The sequence below is a fragment of the Python bivittatus genome, unplaced genomic scaffold (assembly GCF_059951505.1).
Source record: "Python bivittatus isolate LINGU-HERP-01145 unplaced genomic scaffold, Pbiv_v1 ctg000220_np1212, whole genome shotgun sequence".
Classification (NCBI taxonomy): Eukaryota; Metazoa; Chordata; class Lepidosauria; order Squamata; family Pythonidae; genus Python; species Python bivittatus.
The window spans coordinates 2,029,717-2,052,551 of NW_028277048.1; the positions used below are offsets into that span (position 1 = coordinate 2,029,717).

The window sequence follows — 22,835 nt, forward strand, 5'->3', positions numbered from 1 at the left end:
CGTTCACCTGAGTTGGATGTACATACCCTCAAATTAAAGCTGACAGTCTGCAGTTAAAGCACATTGTGTTTGTTTCATTCCAAATCCATTGTGGTGGTGTATAGAGCCAAAGATGTTAGAATTGGGTCGATGTACCAATATTTCTGGACCTGACTGTATACATATTGAATCTGGAGATTTCCCCCCCCCGTTTTTAACAAGGACATGAGTTGTAAAGGCAAAGACTGTAACCCAGTATTCAGATTATGGTCCACTCTAGTGCGTCTTGGTTTCTGTGCACTAAATCCCCTCAGATTGGGCTGGTCGCCCTCTTCCACGGCAGCTTCAGGAGAGACACTCATTGGACCCATGGGGAAGGAAGGGGACACTACAAGAGTTGATTGTTGTTGCTTCCTTTTTTTGCACTTTATTATTCAGTAATCTTTGTTCAACTTATTTCAATAAAATACAATAAAAACCTGCCACTAAAGGCTTGCACAGTCATAATCAACTTTCCCCAGCTTTTTAAATTAACTGGTGCATTAAAGCATTGCTCATATCCTGTTTTCTAAAGGTGATGCCAGCTAGAAGTCAGCTCTAATCTAATCCACTGCAGTGATGAGAGTTTGGTTGCAACACCAGCCACCCCACTGATCACTAGGGTGGATCTGTCTATTTGACTGGCTAGTGAGTGTCCCCTTCCTTCCCCATGGCTCCAATGAGTGTCTCTCCTGAAGTTGCAGTGGAAGAGGGCAACCAGCCCAATCTGAGGGGATTTAGTGCACAGAAACCAAGACGCACTAGAGTGGACCATAATCTGAATACTGGGTTGGAATTGTAAAACTGTCTTTGCCTTTACAACTCATGTCCTTGTTGAAAACAGGGGGAAAAATAATCTCAGGATTCAAGCTGCCTTGGAGGTATTCTCTTCAGCTTCACTCTTACTCAGGAAATCCACCTCACTGCTGACAACGTGCATGTTGGCCCATCAGCTGATATGTCATGAATCAGAAGGAGCACAGAATACACCAAATGAGTACTATCCCTTTTCATTTCAGGGGGGGGAAAAACCCAGACTTTAGGGATGCTAAAATCTACGGGGATATGTATATGAGTACATGAATGCAACCTCTCCAAAAAGCTCAGAAGACAAAAGGTTAACTAGAACACTGTCTCCCTAGTTAAGAATGTATGTTTTCATTATTCTCCACTGCTCCTTCTCCCTCTTTAGATCTAGCAAAAGAAAGACATGTATGCCAATTTGCAGTCCTTGAATTCCCTGGGCACAGACAAGTTGCCTGGTCCACAGCTCTGCCAACTTCTGGTTTCAATTCCTATGCTCTGCTTCCCATGAACAGTAAAGTATCTTACCCAAATCTGCAGCTTGACTCTTTTTTCATTCCTGTAGACAGTCTTCACCTTGAAGTCGATGCCCACAGTACTAACAAAGTCTGAAGTAAAGGAATCATCAGCATATCGGAAGAGGAACGATGTCTTGCCTACGCTGCTGTTGCCAATGATTAAAAGCTTGAACATGTAATCAAAGTTTTGGTCAGCAGCATCCTTGGGCATCTGTCGGGTGTCGTTTGCAGAGGCCATCTAAGGGAGGGAAATGGTTAACTCTAATGCAGCTCAAGGCCAGACCAGAATCCCAGCACTCTTTCTAGAGTTCACAAACAGAAGCCACATTCAAGCATTATGACCCCCCAAGCAATCTGCATCCTCTCTGGCCTCTCCTTGTTGACAGGGAAATAGTACACATGCTCAGCTACACCACAGTGCTTCCTGTGATGGGAATCTCTGCATAGCCACGATTCCAAGTTGTTAGAGCCTTGTAACCCCATTCAGCTCAATGTAAGAAGAATTTATTTTCAGACCTCCTCTGTCAAGATAGGGAAGAGAAGAGGGCAGGGCTGGAGAACATCTAGAACTGAGTATGACAAGAGTCCTCACTGCTGAATACATAACTGATTGTCCCTTAACATGAAGCAACTCAAAAGATCACATTCAACTTTGGGGAATTCTCAGCTTCTTCTAAGATAACTGTCTTGGTTCAAGCTGCCTTGGTTGAATCTTCATCTCTCAGATTTTAAAGTCAGCAGACTCAGAGCGCTAGTACATCTTGAAGGTTTAAAGTGCTTATCCTGGAGCAACATCCACTTGGACTTGTCTCCCTGCCGTATGGCAACTATACACATGTTAGATGATGAATTCCAGTAGTCATTAGCAGTAGATAACAATAGTAGATAAAGGAAGGATTATATCTTTGGTAGTAATAAAACAGCTTATTTCGCACAATCAGCTCTGGGCTTTCTGCCATGATATCTAACTAGGGAATATATCCACACACCCAGTGCATCTAATTACCCCTGATCCACAATGTCACGTTATCTTTATTCAGCTATTTTGGATGATTATTCAGTCCCCAATGCATATCAGGTTAGGGGTTTGGAAAGACGGCAAATTTATTAGTGCATGTTGATTTTACTTACAAGCTGCTTTTGCAGAATTTCTATCCTTAAATATAAGTAATTAAAAAGAAATCTATAATACTTTGAGAGGGAAGATGTTCACCTGACCTTTAGCTAATCTCCAGGAGAAATGCAGCAACTGCCTGCACTGTGCATTTTACAGAGAAAGATCTGGTCAAAGACACACTGCTGTTCCAAGGGATCTCCCTGAGTATCCAACAGGTTTGCCACAAACCAAACTTCATTCTATAGAATTGATAGCACTGCAAAAAAAAGGGGGACATCACATATTGGATTGGGTGCCCCAATAAAGATGTTAGACGTGTTGTTTTATTGGAAGAATGCAGCTATGTGACTCAACTCAAGTACAGCAAATTTAGCCACCCAAGAGAATTCCCAAATTGGAGGTGTAAAATTGTCAGAAAAAAATCTCTCTCAGCACCTAGATCAGGGATGAACTGGAGGTTGCACTTTATTATTATTGTTATTATTTTAAATCTTTATGCCCCCGAGGGCTGCAAAACTCTGTGAAATTGGACTAAAGGGATCAGATAGGATTGCAGCTTATATACCAGCCTCCCTGCTACACAGCGGCCTCCCCACCTGAGCTGCTTGACTCTGTGGCCAGGCTGGCAGTGGAGTTATAGTCCTGGGAGATTTCAACCTGCCTTCTTTGGGTCCAAAGTTGGAGGCAGCTTGGGAGTTCATAGCCACCACGGCAACCATGGACCTGATTCATGTCATTGACAGTTCAGCTCATAGTGGGAGTCACACATTAGATCTAGTTTGTATCTCAGGGCAATGGCAATGAGATTTGGGATTGGGGAATGTTGTCATCACTCTCTCGGAGTTTCCAGGGCTGCTCCTGTGGCAGGGGGAAGGATCGATTCAAATGGTCTGCCATTTGAGGGGGTCCAGAGGAACTTGGGGTAGTTCCTGATGCTCTGATGCATGGTTTGACCGAAGCCTTAGCTGCTGCTTGTAATGAGCAAGCAATGATGGCTTTGGATTGGATCATACCTTTGCGTGTGTGTGGACAGGAATGGGTCACTCCCCTGACTTGGAGGAGGTGATATCCAGTCCCTTCTCAAGAGGCCATCCTTGGACCCAGCGGTACTGGACAACTGTTTCCAGCCTTCTTTTTAGGGAAGGTTGTTGAGAAGGCTTGCAGCTCTAAAGGGCTCTGAAGGAAACAGACTATCTTAACCTGTGCAGTTGGGTTTCAGGCCAGGATATAATATTGAGACAGCATCGATCATACTTGAGGATGATCACTGGGAGGCTTAGGATGTTAGGTGGTCTATCCATCCTGGGTCTCCTTGATCTCTCAGCAGCTTTCAATACTATCGATCATGGTATACTTTTAAACTGATTGAGGGAGTTGGGAGTGGAAGACACGGTTCTTTGGTGGTTCTTTTTCTTCCACCAAGATCAGTTCTAGTCAGTGTTAACAAGAGGGGAGAGATCCAGCCCGCAACCTCTATACTGCAGGGTGCCTCGGGGACCAACTCTTTCCCTGCCCCTATTTAATATCTACATGAAACTGCTGGGCAAGGTCATCCCTTGGCATGAAGTACCATTATTATTCTGATGATAACTGAGCTGTACATGTCTGCCCTGAGCCCCCCTTCCAAGCAATGCTGTCAGGTTGTTTCCCCAGTGCCTGGAGGCTGCACAGGTCTAGATGGAGAAAAATCAGCTTCAGCTCAACCCTGACAAAACTGAGTGGCTGTGGGGTTTAGCGTCTTCTGTATCTAGTGATTTTCCATCATTGACTCTAAATGGGGTAAACTCCCCCAGACAGAGTTGGTATGCAATCTGAGGGTTCTCCTGGACTCATGCTTCTGCTCAAAGAGCAGATGGCAGCCATGGTTAGGAGGGGCTTTGCACAATTACATCTTATGCACCAGTTGTGCTCATTCCTAGATTGGGAGGCACTGCTCACAATCACTTGTACCTTAATCACTTCTCAACTGGATTACTGCAGCTTCCAGTTTTAGTTTATTCTTTCTACATTTTTGTCTCTGCTTTACAAGAAACCTGAAAGTACCAATCAAAGACCCAACTCCTAAATGTTATATCTTCAAAGTTTTCTGTTGCTTTTTCATTCCAGTATACTCCTGCATAATTGGAATCCAAATGTGTATAACCTTATTATGGCTACAAATCTATATACATGTACAACTTGGAGTAAGGCCCCCTGAATTCAGTGGGAGAAGATGGCACTGCTACAGTCCCTAACAACCTTCTTCACATCCACCTTAAAACCAAACTATATCTACAGATAAGGACTTGACGCACCATATTCACTCTGAAGCCTGCTGATTTTGGTTTTTTTTTTTTTTTTTAAATTTTAAAATGTTCTTCTTGAGCCTTTAACCATACTGTGTAAGTCAAAGAGTTAGACATTAAACCATGAATCTTGACTGTTAATGAATACATTTTATAGGTAATATCAGTTAAAGCATTCTGCTTTTCACACATCAGCAGGACACTTACAATGATCAATAACATGCCCATAGATACATGTATCCTCAAATGAGCAAACCTATTGCAACAGCCGCTGATGTAAGACAAGCTTCTCTTCCTCTTCTCTTTGCAAACAAAGCAGTACAGAAAGTGGAGAGGAAGGACTCCAACAGCAGCCAAACCCCATTCCTCAACCACATCCGGAATCCCTCCCCAGGCACATGTTAGAGATAAAGAAAGCATCTAGGAGGAGTCAATGATCTTGTTCTACCTGCCTGAAAGTAAATGAGTGCCATGCTATCTCACCCTGTCTTGGCACATCCTAGTTAGCAAACATTAGTATGATTTTGAAAATCCACCTAAGAGAAGTGATCGCCTGTTGACATTACTTGCACATCACTGATGCCAAGAAGATAAGGGTGATTCTCTGTGCAGGTATCACTGAAGAGATATTTCTAAAACAGAAAACAGATACACACAGACACACAGACGCTTCCAGCATTGTCTCATTCTGTGGAATCCTTGGGGTTCTCTGAGCTTGGTTGTTTTCTTGCAAACGTTTCATTACCTGGCTAGGTAACATCTTCACTGCTAGAATGGAGTGGAGTTTGCTCTCTGTTTATATACTGTGGCATGACCTGCCAGTGTTGGTGGGAGTGGGGGTTTTGTTTTGTTTCTCTGGTAGTTCCTTGATTAGGGTATTGTTTACTGCTTGATTGTGTGCCTGGTGGTAACCTCTGCTTATCTGGGTGATTGCTGGTGAGGAGATGTTCTGGTCTTTTGTTTTCTTTTCTATTGTCTCTTTTGAATAGTGTGTAGATGCTGTTTATCTCCATGTGTCTGTTGATTGCTGCCTTGTCTGAATACCAAGCTTCCAAGAATTCCCTTGCATTTTTGGATTTAGCTTGGTCTAAAATGCTGACAGTTTCCCAGTTAAAATTATGGTTGAGTCTGTCCATGTATTATCAGATTAAGGAGTTTTCATCACGTCTTCTGACTGCTAGTTGGCGTTCATGGATGCGCTCTGCCAGCCTTCTGCCTGCCTGTCCTACATAGTGTTTGTTACAGTCTTTACACTGTATGTTGTAGATGATGCCTGTTTTTTCTTCTTGTGCTACTGGGTCTTTTGGCTTACTTAAGATATTTTGGAGGGGTTTAGTTGGTTTGTGTGCTACAGAGATGCCATGTGGTTGTAATAGTCTGTTGGTGGTTTCTGAGACATCTCTGATGTATGGCAGTGTGAAAAGAACCAAGCTCAGAGAATCCCAAAGACTCCACAGTTCAACCCTGAGCTACACATATTCGCCTCTATTGTCTCATTCTCTTGATGCAATCATTGACGGAGGGCAACCATTCATTTTTACAGCAGATGGTCAAGCTGGGCCTGTCCATCATAGTGACTTCTACATGATGAATGATGAGGCAAGTCTGATCATGCCTGAAAGGCCTATCCCAGGACGTCATCTGCAAAGGGAGAGTAAACAAATGGGGTTTGGTGACACCACTGGAGGAACTAAACCTGCCTTTGTGATCCCAAAGTGAGGGACAGGCTCTATTTTCTGCCCACTGCCCCAAACTGAGGTGTTCTTGGGGAGGGGAGGAGCAATATGGCACAACTGAAGCCATTCAAAAGCAGACCAGCCTCTACTACACATCCAAACCACTTCTTAAGAGAGCCCATTAGCCAGCTTGGGGGAAGAGGAGGGGATATTTTTGCCAAAACTAAAGACCCCTCTTCACTTCTAAAACTCACGAGCAGGATGCTTATTAATATATGCAGCCCAGACAACCAGAATAGAAGGTCCAGAATTGCTTTGAAATCTGGTTGCCTATCTAGATTTTAAAGGCTCTTTAATGTATAGTTTGGTCTTGGAGGCTTCCTTACAAGGGAGGGTACAATCTCCACTCCAGTAAGTCCCTTGCAATAGCATCTTGATCGCTGCCAGAGAGGACATTGCATTCTTGCAAACACATGCTTTTCTCTTGGACCTTAAAGCATGTTAGAGGCATGATCTTCCTTTCCTCTCCCTAAAATTAGCAACAAAATCTCTTCCCAGCCAAGACATTGATTGTTCACTATATCCTTATATTGTATGATTTGGCAATTATGATTTCAGAGCACTGAGGAGAACAGCAGATTACAGTATTACAGTTCAACTTTCTCTCCATGCATGTCCTTGGCAGCTGTACATGAGAAGGAATCCCAGGTGGGTAGCACGGTCCCTCCTTTCTCCAGGCCCATGGCAGAATATACAAGCTGCCAGAGGGGAGTTGGTGTTTTCTCTGCACCCAGCAGAGAAGCACAGCAGGCTGCTGGAGGAGGAAAAAAGTCTCTATATTCCTCCCAGCTTGCTAAGGGAGGCTAGTTAAAGAAAAAAGCGGACTAACAACTTCTGAGGTTTATTTACAAGAAGAATATACAATTGAGCTTTTAATACTATTCACGGGTTTTACATGAGGCTAACCATCCTTTATAGCGACCCAGTGGGGATGTACAGCCTGGTTGTACTTGGTCTCTCCCTTCTTGGCAAGGTTCTCATAGCAGAAGCTGTAATCCAGCCAGTCAAACTGGTTTGGCTGTCTGTGACAAAGAGCCATGCAAAAAAAGCCACTTTTCTAGTTTCCTGAATTTTATCAGCCAACAGGCCTACTCATTTCTAGGTGCTAAACAAAAGCAAAGATCAAAGGAATGCTAGGAGAGGGACAGGCTCTGGCAGCGAATTCTCTACCAAATCCTGCCCCCCCCCACCAATAAGATTTTAAAACTGACACTGTCTCTTTTGTTTCAGATCTCAATCAGATATAATAATGGATATAAAATGATGATGAATCAGATTAAAGTACCAGTGCTGTTGGAACACCTCTGTAAGCATCGGCAGAAACAACCTCTGGTATCTGTAGCCAGAAATATTTCTTACCCCCAAGTGTAGAAAAGCTTTTCCTAAGATTCGGGAGAGCCAGTCCCAGTGAGACTTGGCAACTCTGGGGGAAATAGCTAATTGTTTTAGTTCCCCTCACTTTTGATGCATTCTTCTTCAGTTATATACCTTATAACTTGAACAGTTTCTAGAGCAGTGTTTCTCAATGTTGACAACTTTAAAATATGTGGACTTCAACTCCCAGAATTCCCTAGCCAGTTGGCTGGGGAATTCTGGGAGTTGAAGTCCACACATCTTAAAGTTGCCAACATTGAGAAACACTGTTCTAGAGAATCCAGTGGACTGTGAAAACATTCAGCATTCTAAGGAAATAAACATTACAGACAACGAAGAGGTTACTTGGGTCAGCCAACAAAACACCACATTCCTCAAACTCCAGCTCACCACAAAGGAACCACCTCAAATTTGAAGACATCCAAGTAGAAATAGGCCACAATTTACACCTGGAAGAGAGATTTGTATACACCAGTGGCTGCCTAATTACTACAGCGAGACCCTCAAAGATTTCTTGTAATAATATAGACATTCATGGGAAATGGACACTTTTTGGAAAAGCATATTACCTAATTAAGTCTTGTAGCACCTTAAAAGTTAGACAGAGTTGAAGTAAATCATTTTGGCCACTGACCAAGCCTCTACTCACAGGGATCCAAGTAAAAGCAATTCAGACAGATGACTGTGTAGCCTTTGCCTGAATGCTTCCCATGAACTGGAGCTTACCACTGCTCTAGGTAAGTGGCTCCACTATCAAACTGCTCATATTATTAGAAATTTTCTCTACCACTCAGTTGGAATCTGCCTTCCTTCAAAATAAATCCATTATTCAGTATTTTCCACTCTACGACAAGAAAGAGCAGATTACAACCATCTACAGTATGTGACATCCTTTCCGTTGTCTTTTCTCAAGGCTAAACATACCCAGTTCTTTTAATCTCTCAATAGGACTGTTTTATATTGTATTTTAATGAATTTTATTGTGGCTGTAAACTGCCCAGAGTCATTTCAACGAGACAGGCGGTGACAAATTTGATGGATTTAGTTTCTAGATATCATTATTGCCTTTCTCAGAACTTATTCCAATTTTTCTGAAAGCTCCTCAAAGTTTGGGGTCCAGAACTTGACCCAGTATTCTAGATGGCATTTGGACCAAGAAGAATAAAGTGGAACAATTAGTTCCCATGATTTGAAAACTATACTTGTTGTTGTAGCCTAAAACACAGTTACCTTTCCTGCAGACACATCACATTGTTGGCTCATGTGAGTGTGCAATCAACTACTATTCCAATATCTTTTTCACAAATAGTATTGCCAAGTCAGACATCCCTCACTTCATACCTATGCACTTTATTTGTTTCCTAAGTGAATAACTTTCTGTCTCTGTTAAATCACATTCTGTTACTTCAGTCCCTTTCTCTAACCTACTGAGATTGTTTTGAACTGTATTTTTGTCTTCTAGGGTATTAGTTCTCCCATCCCAAGATTACATCTATAGAATAGTCTACTAAGTGAGTCTACTAAGAAAATCTTATGATTAATAATGGGATAAGATTAGTCTGGGAATATTTAAGTACAAATCCATGCTGACTTCTAAAAATTACCATATTATTTTCAAGGTAATTACAGTTTGATCTCTTTATGATCTATTCTGAAATCTTCCCAAGTATTAATATCAGATTGTTTGGTCCTCTTTTTCCCCCTATCTGATAGTACAGAAAGATATTTGACCTCCTCCAGTCATCAGGCATTTCACCAATTCCAGCATAGTTTTTCTCCATTTAACAGATGTTTATTGCATAAGCTTTGTGTGTAGCACCCCACCTCATCAAGTGCATGAACTATCTGGTACTGTAATGGTATGGGGGAATGATTTTGAGAGACAGGAGGAAGAGCCACAGACTGGACAACTGTCATATAGAAGATATCTCAGTCCACAGAAGGCAAGAGAGGGACATGAGAAGCGTTTCAGAAGGGACCCTCCTTAGTTTTCCAGAAAGGAGGGGAGAAATACTTTCAGTCTTGCAAGATTCTGTTAACATAACCTTACAAAAAATATAGAGTTAGTACTCATGGTTGTGCTTGTCTGGACTACCTCGAAACTAACAGGTACCCATCAATGTACCCAACGTTTTGTCCTAATGTAATCTCTTTGCTTATGCAAAATAGACACAAGGATGGGCTGACTATAAATAAATAAACTAGAAAACAATTGGTTGAGTTGAAGAAGTGAGTTACTGAAAAGGGCACAGAGAAGAAGCTGAAAAGACAAGGCATAGGATGGTATACTGATTCAGTGCCAGACAAGAAATAAAGAAAGTCAGCTTCAAATATTTACTGGGTAACCCTGCCCATTCCTGTTTCTCATTCTAATCTACTCCAAAGGATTAAAGAAAAGATAAAAGGGAGGCGGGGTTACTTTGAGCACTTTGAAAAAGGGCAGGGTGTAAGTTAGTTGAATACAAGAAGAGGAGGGACCTACTATATTATCACAGAATATTCTAAAAGAAAACCCTCCCCTCTTCTGCTGCCTCAGGAACACTCACCTTACTGTGTGGTGGCCAGCATTTTAGAGGAAAACTGAAGGGCGGTGTCTCAACATCCCAGCATATACCCACTTGGGAAGGAATGCTGATGCTAATGCTGCCAGGCCTCACACACTGCTGCAAATTATGGATCCCCAGGCACTATACCCTCATGCTGCATGGCTCATATAAAACACAATTTCTTAATTTGTACAGAAAGAGAGAAAAGAAATTTGTACATCATAAAGAGAAAAGAAAAGAAAATCTAACCCAGATCCCTGCTAGACTTTTAAACCCTTTTTTCTTAGAAATCGCACTACCCAAAGCATTCCGTTTTCCTGGACCCCCACTTCCTGGGGATTCCAATAAATTAATTCCAAGGCTGAGAGGGAGAGGGAGCGCATTCCCCTCACTTTTTCGGCCTCAGGCACAGCTTCTGCAGTTCTGGTCCCAGATCTGCACTTCCAGCTTAGCTTGGTGTGAGCATGATCCACCCACTACTTCAGGAGTGCAGGAACCCAGAACGTTATCCTCAACCCACCCCCATCCAGCAGCTAATACAACCCATGTCCCATCCATGTCTCCTGGCTCCACTTCAAAAGCAGTGTTTTCTGTCTTGTGCTGCCATGCTGGGCTGTAAGCAGTTCCCCTCACTCCAGCAGGCGACTGTGGTGGGAACACCTTCTCCTGTCCAGGCACTGCCTCCATCCTCCCCACCTTTTTCCCTCCCTGTTGATTGATGGAATATGCAAAGATGGACTGTTCTTTTTAAAAAACCAACACCCTAGTGACATTGGCAGAAATTCTGCAACATTCCCCTTCAAGTGACAGCAAAAATGATAGAACTCTGTTTTCTTTGTCCATTTTTTTAACAGTCTAGGTGGGGTAAAGAAGCAAGTGAATCCATCCATCAAGGGCTGTGGGAGACATGGTCCAGATGAAACAACAGGCCACCGCTGAGGCCAAAGCAAAGCAAAGCAAAGCAAAGCAAAGCATTGAAATCCAGAAAGGAATTTCTTAATCTTGGTTGCACACGGGGAACGAGCTAGTAAAGTTTGCAGGGTGGGGAAAACATTACAACTACCAATATTTTTCTCTATAACCAAAGGGGAGGGGTGCTGGTTAATCTTAATCTGTCTGCATGCGACAAAAGACATATACACTTTCTGTTGGAAGTGTATATTCTGTGCCTGGTTGGCTGTGAATGTCTGAACCTGCCTGACAAGTAAGGAAGCAACATTTACCACAATACCAATGGTCCAGGGTTTAAACTCTAGACTTCCTCCTCCCACCCTTCTCAATTAATATATCACATGGTGGGCCTCTTGATGGCCTTGGCGGCAGCTGAGATACAATGACATAACTGCTCTCTCTAGCCTAGGAACCATTGCCTTACACCTCCAGCCCTCAAAAAAGAAGCCAGTTATAACTAATCGTACCACAAATATCTTCCTAACCAGCAAGTTTGGCTACTTTCACCAATCCACCCATGTCTCTCTTCCAGTGAAATATGTCCAGGCTCAATCTGTAGCCCACATTTCCCAGCATGCTGATGGGCACATACTCTTTTTCTTTGATGTTAATGACCTATTAAGTGCAGCCAAATTGCTTTAATTTGTGCTGAATGTCAGCCACACAGAACACCCCAGAAAGTCTTGCTACTGTAATTCAAACATCAAAGAGGTATTTCAATCATGTTAAGATGTAATTGTTCCACATGAAATGATCTCAAGTATACAGTAGTACATTGAATTGGAAGTCAAGTCTCTGCAAAAATGCTGCAGGCTGGAATAGGAATTGATTCAAAGGACTAAGCTTTCAGCCAAATCCATGTCCTCTTCTCTTGGGAGGCTCAGCTCTGTGATGATCGTGTCACCTCCCTTATACTACAGAGCGGTCGAGGGAACCGGAAGCATTTTACCAGTGTCTTTTCCACAGACAAAACTGTTTTTTTTTTTAAACTGGCCAATACAAAACCTGCACTAGTGAGAGTGTATATTTGTTTCCTCTTTCGTATTCTATCTTGCAGCCAACAATATTTATATACTGCATGGGTAGTATCTCAAAAGACTATCAGACCAAGAAATATCCTCATTACTTCCAAAATCCTCAGATTTTTACATTCCAAATAGCGTGCTGAAACTGTAAGCAAGTCACTGGTATTTAGTGGCAAAAACAAATCCTTTCATTAGGTCTGTGAACTGGACCAAAAATGATGGTACGTTATATACACAGTTCAGATAAATTGAAAAATAAACAAGGTTGGGTGAAATTCAGCAGGGGTGCAATAACCACAGACTATCAAACCTAACTATTTGTTGGAACATGTATGAACACCATGTGATTCCTGCAACACTGATTGTTTGCTGACAGCTTATTGCTACGGCAATCACTCATCACCACTGGCAAAAATCCAGATTCTGGTAGCCATCAATAAACTAAACATAAACATTAAACCAGTACAGTGGTACCTCAATTCACGAACTTAATTTGTTCCACGATTCTGGGCGCGAACCGAATTGGTCGCCAACCAAATCAAATTTCCCCATAAGGTTCAGTGTAAATAAGGTTAATCCGTTCTGACCCCTACGAATGTGGTCGTGAACCGAATTGGTCGCCAACCAAATCAAATTTCCCCATAACGTTCAGTGTAAATAAGGTTAATTCGTTCTGAACCATATGTATTTTTTTTTAACCACAAAAATATGAAACAAAGTACAGTACAGTATGAAGAGAGAGAACACTAACCTTGCTTGAGGCAACACCAAAAAGCTTCACAGCAAGTGTCTGTCTGCGACCGTGATCTCACCTAGAGGAAGCCACGACCACGTGTCAGAGCAGGGAAGATGGCCGCGGGTCGTGTTCGTCACCCGATGAGGAGTTCGCGAACGGAAGCAAAATTTTGCGAACACTGCTGTCCGCGAACCAAAGTGTTCGTGAACAGAAGCATTCGTGAACTGAGGTATTACTGTATTAGTAACATTAACTCACCATAACAAAAATATCGTATCACAATACGTTTTTGGCTATAAAATAACAATACATGATCTCTGCAAAACAAAACTGAAGTCTCAGAGGAATGACTACCCAGTTCCCAAGCTAGGAAATGGAAGTGTCCTTTTTGGCCACAACATGGTGAACCAATTGTATCCCCAAAGGATATTCTCAGATGATTTTAGCGAAAATGAAAGATGATTCCTCCAAAGACTTATGCCATGCAATGCAGCATTTGACAAGGATTCAATTTGTTCATTTTTTGGCCTTTATTCTTTTTAACCAAAGCAAGCAACCTAAAGAAAACACGTTCCCAGCTTCCATTTTTCTATTTCTCCCTATAAAAAAGGCATAAAATGGCAGCTCACAGACAAGTCTCCGAATGCTTCAAATCCCAACCAATTCAATTAAGCAATAGAGACAAATATGTGAATGTCTGCATAATGATGCAGAAATCAAGTTGAACAAAAGCCTACTTGCTCTGTGTTCCTAAATCAAATTACTGCCTCATAAAGCTCAATAATGGGAGAGGCTTCAGGGCTTTTTTTCTCAGCCCGCTACCAAGGAGACCAAAGCTGCAGCTAAGGCCTGCTCCATATCACAAATGACTCTGCCACCAAGCTGTGGCTGCTCCTCAACAAACATTAAACACAGCTTCATTTCTGGCATGCTCTTCAAGGATAGCCTTTTCCCATCAGGAAGCCTGAAAGCTACTCTCAAGGTGTGTTCTCAAATACTGCTGGTTCTCACTCACGCCAGAGGGAAGGTGGGCATTTGGAGGACTCTACCCTCAGCCGACTCTCTGCACTAACTGATCTTCTACCACTTTGCTGCAGGTGCTTTTGGCTTCTTACTCAGGCACCCAGCCAACGAAACAGCAACTCCTCTCTCTGTTGTTCCTTAATGTGAACACTGAAAAATGCTCAGACCAAAACTGAACATTTATGCACAGCACCAAGTCAGACTACAACATTCTCCTGGTGTGCCCAGATAATACAGGTGTTTTTGTGGGTTTCATGACTGGCACAAGAGGATAAAAAGGGCTTGCAGAATGTAAGTCCTGTCTGCTCTCTTAAACTAGCTGGAACTCTAGCAAGGCCTTTTTAGATTAAAAAAAAAGGAAAACGCTTGATATTGTCTTCTCACATTCGAATAGACTGATCCCATTTCAAGGAGGATCCACTCTCACTTTAAACTGGACTCTCCACTGCCAATCCCCCTATTTTCCCAAGGGAATTCTTAACTATATCTGTTGACTAAAATCTAATTTGATTTGGCTCACTAATCATGCTAATATAGCAACCATGAACTGCAAGTCAGAATTCACTAGATTCACACATTATGTTATGCCAAAAGCAAATCATGGGTTAGCATGTTACCCATCTAGACCTTACAGACATCTGCTGGTCTGGGAGACTTGCGTGTGCTTGTTGGAGTATGAAACTCGAGAGAAAGGTTTTCCCTCATTCTGACAATAAACCACAAGAGATTATTTTCTTCTTCTCAGTTAAAAAAAGCTTTCTTGGAAAACCTGTGATTAGCAAATATAGCAGTTTTACTTCTACAAAATGCCCCAAAAGAAATGGTACTTCATCAAGGTAACACCTAGTAGCTTACTTTTTTTGAAGTACCAGCTTTCACTGACAATAGGTACACCATGGATGCATCTATTTTAATGTTAAACATGCATTTGTGAGCTGCTCTGGAGGACATGTCAATCCACGAAGTGCATTAATCTCTTCCTTCTTTCCTGAAGGAACCAAAGATTCTCCTTCCGTTTCCAACCACTGAATTCTTCCAAGAACTCTGTGGACATGTTGGGCTGAGAGTCAAAGACTAGCCCAAAGTCATGTAATGTGATTTTATGGAAATCTGAACTGGGATTTTATTCCAATGCTACAGTAACTACCAGATAGACAGAATTCATCTAGCCTGTCTTCAGCCCCAAAGAGGTTCCAGAGGAGTAGACAATGTATTAATATGGCAGTTAAAATAATTAAGCTTAAATGGGAAGAAAAACTTCAACACCTTCCCCACCAAAGACAGCCAGACAATGGGAGCTAAAATGAGCAGTCACAAAAGTGCCTGTTTGTTGCCTGAGAGAGGCTCTATGGGTTGGAGGGAGCATGTTCTCCATGGAGGATCCAGTTATGACTGCAGAAACTTTTGCTGCTTTATCTGTGTTACCTGCAGGATTTGTACCATTGTAGACCCTAAAGGGAAAGCCCCAAAAAGGAACTGGTTTCCCTTGAAGCCATTTCAACTAAAGTCCATCTTTCCTCAGGACAAAATCCACCCCTTTTATACTAACGTTAAACTACTGCATTAATTATTTCTGCTGCTGAAACCAAAGAAGGCAGAAACAGAAAGAGTACCCATAGATTAAAAAACAAACACGAACTCACTCCCACCAACTTCTAAGTACAAACTAGGCCTGCTTTTAAAGCAGCATATAATTTGTTGCTTTGAAACTACCACCTCCAGACCTTCTCACATACTGAAGAACTGTAACTTTAAAACAACATAAATAGAGATTAAAATAATAAAGTTAAAATGGTTGCCATCATGATGTCTACATGCCTGGACAATACAAAGTTTTGACTACTGAGTCTGCTTAGGATATTCCCTTCCCACAGAAGCCCAAGCAACATAACAAAAACAATTGAAAAAAAACCCCACAGATATCTTTATTATAACTGTCCGTAAATAACAAATTAAATCTTTCCATTGTAGGCTTAAGTGAACAAACACAGTCAACACTCATATTCATGTAGAATCTTCTTAGCAGAAATTTCTGCAATATTAGCATCACCACTGAAATGATGCTGTTATGAATCTCTGTCATAGTATAATAAAATTTCACACTTTTTTTCAGTACCAACATTCTACAGATGTATCCTTTTTAATTTCTTAGACAAACAGTTCCTTCAAATCCCTTAGTCACAGGTCTACAAATATTAGATATTAATATTGGGGGCCCACCAAAAATGTGTGAAATCAGAGTCTTGCTACTGCAAGGACCGGGATCTCCTATCCAATCTCATTCTAAATTTTGACATTTCAGTGAGAGACTATAAAGGAGCCCCTGCTCCCTTCTCTGCTGCAAGCTTGGAGCTGGAGAAAGGAGCACAGTTTCTAGAACTGTGTGGAGTGCTATAGCACGAGCAAAACCTCTAGCCTCCTCTCCAGTTCGGTAGCAATTATCTCCATCGATGTGCTAATTCAGTACAAGGCAACCTGATGCTGTCCCAATATTTTGGTCTGTCATACTCACAACTCTTGGCACTGAATAGGCTCGGACTGATAAGAAATGAAATCCAAAACCTCTAGTAGGCACTAAGTTTCCTGTCCTTGCCTTGGTGTTACTGTGGGGCCAAAGAACAGGATCAAAACCACAAAAATCAGCTGTCCTTGCTGAAAGTGGATATGAAACAACGTTTTGTTGTTTGGCAGGTATACTCTCAGAAGAGTTTCTATCCTTTCTACGACAATCGCAGTGATGGTGTAGCAAAACCAGCACAGCCTTCCTCTGACACCTGGAGTTGGGGAGAAGCGGGGATCATTCCTGCAATTGCTCTAGATTTCTAAAATGCTCCACATCTAGATCCTAAGTTTGGGAGCAAGTTGGGGGCTCATAATGTTTGGCAGAAAGAAACACAATATTATTCACCATGATGTAATGCACACAGCCATTCACACCAGCTGTTCAGATCTGATTCTCTTAGGACACTGCTCAGCTCTACATGTTGTTACAATTAAGCTGAATTTCTACCAATCGTATTTGACTACAGAATGAGTGGCAAAGCATTCTGTCATTGTACCTTTCCATAAAAAAGAGGACTCCTCTATGTTGCTAACCTTTAGTCAGCATTCAGACCCTCCTTATTATCTATAGATTACTTCAATGGTGGTCAAGAATAAAGTGCTAGTGAAGAAGACTGCTGTGTATCATGGGTTGTTTCTCCAAGATAATGGGGTTTAAATATCCCAGGATGCCTTTGGGAAGGGCACAATAGGATGAAAGAGAAGAGGCAAAGGTAACAGGATTTCACTGACTTCCAAGGACCTATGCTAAAAGGAACTACTGTAGTCTACATTACCCGAATCCTTAGCTAGGACATGGGATAATAACTAAGATTGCCCTTGAGCATATTTAAAGACTCTTCCTCTTTCTGTACATAACCACAAAGTTCTCAAACAGACTGAATCAGAGGAGAAGTTTTTATAAGAGCAAGTGACTTCCAGGCAAGCTTAAATCCTGAGATCCTAAACACCAGAAAGCAGCAGAGAGTGGGGTTTGGAGTAGGTTATGACCTAGTGAAATGCTGGCTGGGGGATTCTGGAAGTTGAAGTCCACCCTTCTTAAAATTGCTAAGGTTGAGAAACACTGGGCTGGGCTACAATATTTGTCTCTGACAGGTCGGTTTCTTTATCCAAGCAAGGAATTCTTTTCTACAGAAAGTATTCATTTCTTTAGATCCTGATCTGCTGTATGGTAAGGTATACTTCAGCAGGAAACAGGCCTTAACTTAGTTTCTGATAATTTTGTAGGGCTCACGTAAATATTAGGATATTCCTCTAATTTTCTACTATGGTTTATGGGCTTTGGTTTGGATTTACCCTTCATGTGAAGCCACCTTTTGTTTATCATGATGTGCTATGCAACCATACCTTGCTAGGTTTCTATATTACCCATGTTTCACAAGCCATAATAGCTGGCTTCACACAACATGCTAAGCCAAAAATAAACCAATCACACTCAAAGCTTGTGAATCTAGCTTTTGTGGCTGTTTCATAATACTGCTCTTCTGCTTCTGTCCTCCCAAGCCAAGGTAGATTAAGAAAACAACACAAAAGCAAAACCCAAGCCAAAATGTCAACTGTATAAAATTATGAGAGAAAAGAAAAGCTTAAATCCATCAGCTTATCTGCGCACTCCACCCAAACAGTCTTGACTCCAGGAATGCCACGTTTCAGCGCTCAAAAGCCAGGAAGAGCCATTCATTTGTGCAGGTGCCCTGCCTACTTCTAAGGAACACGGATGGAAAGACTGCTAATATTGGCAACTTCCAGGACCATCCCACCGATGAGGTTGCCAACTGAGGTTGCCACAAAAGATCAGACTCATATCTGTCCTGTTAAAAGCACAGAAACTGATGAAAAAGAAAAGTGTTTAACCCATCCTTGTGGCTCTTTTAAGGGTCTTTTACTAGTTCTGGAGGAAATTCCACACTGGCTTTACTCTTGCAGCAGTGCTGAGCAGATGTCAAAGATTCGTTGAGAGCAAGGAATAGATTTCAGTTCCTGGATCCCCTATATTTTCTTCACAGTTGGGACAGTACCAGATTCCCTCAGACTAAGACATATCCAACTTCATGAAAGAGGCTACTGCAGCCTTCCCCAACCTGGTGCTCTTCAATGGATTAAGATTAGAATATACAGTAAATTTACCAATTGACTGTGCAGGTTGTGGATAATAAGCATTGTAGTCAAACACTTCCTGAAAGTGCCAGGCTGGGGACTGAACAGCTGCTTTTTTAGGTACCTATAGCTGTTTTGGAATAGCCACTAGCCTCCAGTGAAGGTATGGCCCCCTCATTTCCCCCCCCCTCTTTTTTTACTGGGAAAGTTACAGAATAGCATCTTGACACAGTCATGCAGGACACTGAATTGTAAAATAGAGCACAAATTCAAAACTCTGCCGATATTGATTCGGTAGAGGTTTAAAGACATAAACCCCTGATCATTAACAGGGGGAGTAATCCCATGCCATTAATTTAATTACCCTCCTTTTCAAAGAGGGACTCTAACTGATGTTTGCGACTGATGGAGAAGGCAATGGAAGGACGGCTATTCCCCAGTCCCCAGATTCGTGACTCTGGACTGAACGAGAGCCAACCAGATTGCCTTCCTGCGTCAGCCCCCAGAAAATCGCATTCGCCTTCCCCCTCCGGCGAACCCGGGCGCGCCCAATCAACACACCCCGAAGTCTCAGAGGAAGGAGTTCGCACGCGGGCAGTGCGGAGTTGCAGCCTCGCTTGGCGAACCGGGAAGCGGAGGCAACCCCCAGCGCTGAGCAATGCCAGCTGCCCCGGATACCAGCCCGGCACTGCAACTGGCCGTTGGGCTACCTTCCAGAGTAGCAGAAGAAGCTAAGATCGACGATCGACCTACCTCGCTTGGCTGCGGTGCGCACGGACCCGAGCTTGGCTTTTCCCGCAGGCTGGAAGCTGCTGTGCTTTTCGGGCCGGAGCTCCAGGGAGCAGCAGCAGCAGCAGCAGCAGCAGCAGCAGCAGCAGCAGCAACTGCTGGTGTGCACGGGAGAGCAAAGCCACCCACGAAAAAGGAAGGAGTGCCCGAGCCGTCTTTCCGCAGCCGACCTCAGCGATCGACTTTCCACATCATCCAACCACTCCCACCTGGAGCGGGTCCGGAGCGCCCGCCTGCCTGCCTGCCAGCTCTCCTCTCTCCTCACCTCAGCCCGCCCCCCCGGCCGGTGCGGGGATTGGATGACGATCCTCTGCCCTAAAAGCGGAACCAGGATGCCGGGAGCTGTGGGGAGGGCTTCTTCGAATCCTTACGGGTCTTGACCTCCCTGCTGTCGCTATGGGAGGGTCTCATTTTCCTCGTGGCGGGACCTCACTGGCAGTACAGTAACATGATTTTAGACCGCAGCCTCTCTAGCCACTTCCTTGCGTGGGAGGAAGTTTTATGGCACTCGGTGTCCTCGTTCGCACATGGCGTTAAATAGTATTTGTTTTAGGTTCACTTGATAAAGGAAGCCAAGCCTGAAACTTCAGTAAAGAGTAATTGCAGCAGGAGCAGAGTGATGTTTAATGGCAAACGCGTTCAGGTTTCTTCAACCACAATTGGTTGAGCTCCAGTTCACGTGTACATGAAAGCTCCTCGTTGCACACAATCACGCAATCTGTTAAAGATTCAGCAACGTCACAGTCTGACTTTACGGAAGGGAGGGGCTAGTCACGCCTTTGTTTCTATACGCTGGGAGTCCGGCCGCATATAAGTTTAACGAGGAAGAAAAAGAAGCTGAAGAAATAGTGGACCACCTAGTTAGCTGCTGCGAGATCTAACAGGCTGTAGCAACAATGGTGCATTGGAATATCTGCAAAAAATACTATTTGCCTGCAAGCAAGAACTGGTGGGACCACAAAACAGACAAAGTAGCCGAAAATGAAGAAGCTAAAGTGCTCTGGGACTTTCAAATTCAAACAGACAAGCATCTGTCACATAACACCCCAGAGTTAACAATTGTTGATAAGAAGGACAAAAGTCTGGATAGTGGACATTGCAATACTTGGAGACAGCAGAGTAGAAGAGGAAGAACTGGAGAAAATTATAAGATAGAAAAACCTGCAAATAGAAATAGAACAACTGTGGCAAAAGAACGCAAAGATAGTACCAATAGTAATAAGTGCCTTGGGTGCAATCCCAAAACATCTGGAGCACCACTTGAACACCATTGGCATTGACAAAATCACCCTCAGTCAACTGCAAAAGGCAGCTTTACTTGGAACAGCTTACATCCTGCAACAATATCTTTAACACCATTGAACAACAACATCTGCCTAACCCAGGTCCTTGGGAAGGACTTGATAGGTGGATAAAAATGCCAAATCCAGCCTAAACATCTGGCTGACTGTGTGACCAACCATAATAATAATATTCCTGACATACCTCAGTGTTTCTGATTCCCAAGAACTCTAGTGAGCTACATCGAAAAGGCTTGATTGCTAGTTTCTGAAGCTGACCTCTCATAACCCTGAGTGAGTTTGCTCATAACATTTTATTCCTGTTGCAAATACTCTTTACTGAGGTTTCAGGATTCTTGTATCGTGTGAACCTAAAACAAGTACTATATTCAACTGATTTATTGAAATGCTCTAATTTATAGCATTCAGATTAAAATAATCCAAGACAACAGCCATTTTGAGTTTTAAAATACAGTAAACCTGAAACCTTAGTTAAAGAGCTGTGCTGGGGATGGGGTGGGGGCTAATATGGAAAAACATAGGACCAGTCTATTTGCAGGACCCCCTGTCCCCAATTCTTTCTGCCTGCCCCACCAGGTCTAACAGGGAGGGCATGCTCCAGGTCTCTGCCATCAGACAATGCCAACTTGTTGGACCCCAGATGGTGCCTTCTCTGTGGCTGTGTCTGCCCTGTGAAACAACATCTCCCCAGAGATCCACACAGCCCTGACCCTGTTAGTCTTCTGTAAGACACTGAAGACCTGGCTGTACCCCCAGGTGTTTGGGCCAGGAGGTTAGGTGAGTCTCTTGCTGATGTGGCTTTCTGTTTTGGGGTTATTATTTTAACCGGGTCATGGGTTTATATTGTTATGATGGTTTTAATCCTTGTATGCTGCCCAGAGTCGCTCCATAGATAGTTTAAATAAATAAATAATAGCATTGTGCATGCTTGGAGGTTTGTACCTGACTATGTCATATATACACTTGAATAAGACTGATCTAACAAAGGGTGCTTGGTAGAATATCAGGTGTGAATTTGTAACTGGAGTCACATATCACACTAAGCAGCAAGAATAAAGTTTGTACAGCACAATAGACTAAAAGGTTGATTAATCTGTGGTTCAGTGTGTTCATATGAATCCAGACAATTGGTTTAATTCAGTAAAACATTTAGTTAACCATGACTTAGTATATTGTGCAGAAAACACCAATGTGGTTTATTTAGTTAGGCATGTGTGTGCGCGTGTGCATGTACACACCCCTTTGAGTCAGTCTTTACTCTTGGCAACTAATGAACAAGTCCCTGCAGTTTTCTTGGCAAGATTTTTCAGAAGTGCTTTGCCCTTGCCTCCTTCCTGGGGCTGAGAGAGAGTGACTGGCCCAAGGTCACCCAGCTGGCTTTGTGTGCAAGGTGGGAGTAGAACTCACCTTTCCCCAATTTCTAGCCTGCTGTCTTAACCACTACAGCAAACTGGCGCTTCTATTTTAGCCTTAGAATGTGTGAATACATCTATGGTCTGGTCAAAAAAATTATAATTAATCCATGGCTTATTTCTAAAACTAAACTGAGAGTGTGTAAGAGGCAGCTTAGTCTTTAATTCTAAGCCTTGGTTCCCTTCACATGCTAACCATGCCTGCTAAATATCCCAGATAGGATGGGGTAGCCTCTCAGCAGGGAAGAGCAAAGAGGACTTCCACGCAGACACTGCAGGAGATCCTACTGACAGTTATGGAAGGAGGCAGATGCACAAGTTGGGTGCATCCATTCCAGTGGGGGGGGAGGGGCTTCTAGGGGAGGGCATAAAAGAAGGAAAATGTTCCCAAGCTGGCTAAGTGTCCTGTACATGCTGCAAATGGGTGTGATGTGATGGGTCCTATAGAAGCTCTCTTGTCATGGGTCTCTTGGGATGGAGTTGAGTGTGGGGGAACAAGCAGGAGATATAAGAGAAGCAGGTTGTGCAGTGCTATCAACAG

General features: G+C 42.9%; 1 protein-coding gene across 2 annotated transcripts in view; it reads right to left on the minus strand.

Moving 5' to 3' along the window:
• Positions 1 to 20,425, minus strand: part of RAB3D (RAB3D, member RAS oncogene family) — a 37,017-nt gene extending 16,592 nt beyond the window's left edge. Inside the window, exons 1-2 of one of the 2 annotated variants that reach the window (XM_025163283.2) lie at positions 19,847 to 20,425; positions 1,351 to 1,578 (exon numbers count right to left, since the gene is read on the minus strand). In XM_025163283.2, coding sequence (XP_025019051.1) covers positions 1,351 to 1,578 — 228 coding nt within the window. In that variant the 5' untranslated portion in view covers positions 19,847 to 20,425. Of the gene's footprint in view, positions 1 to 1,350; positions 1,579 to 19,545; positions 19,823 to 19,846 lie in introns of those variants that run through there. The other variant, XM_007423022.4, reaches the window with a different exon arrangement.
• Between the last annotated feature and the right edge of the window lie 2,410 nt (positions 20,426 to 22,835).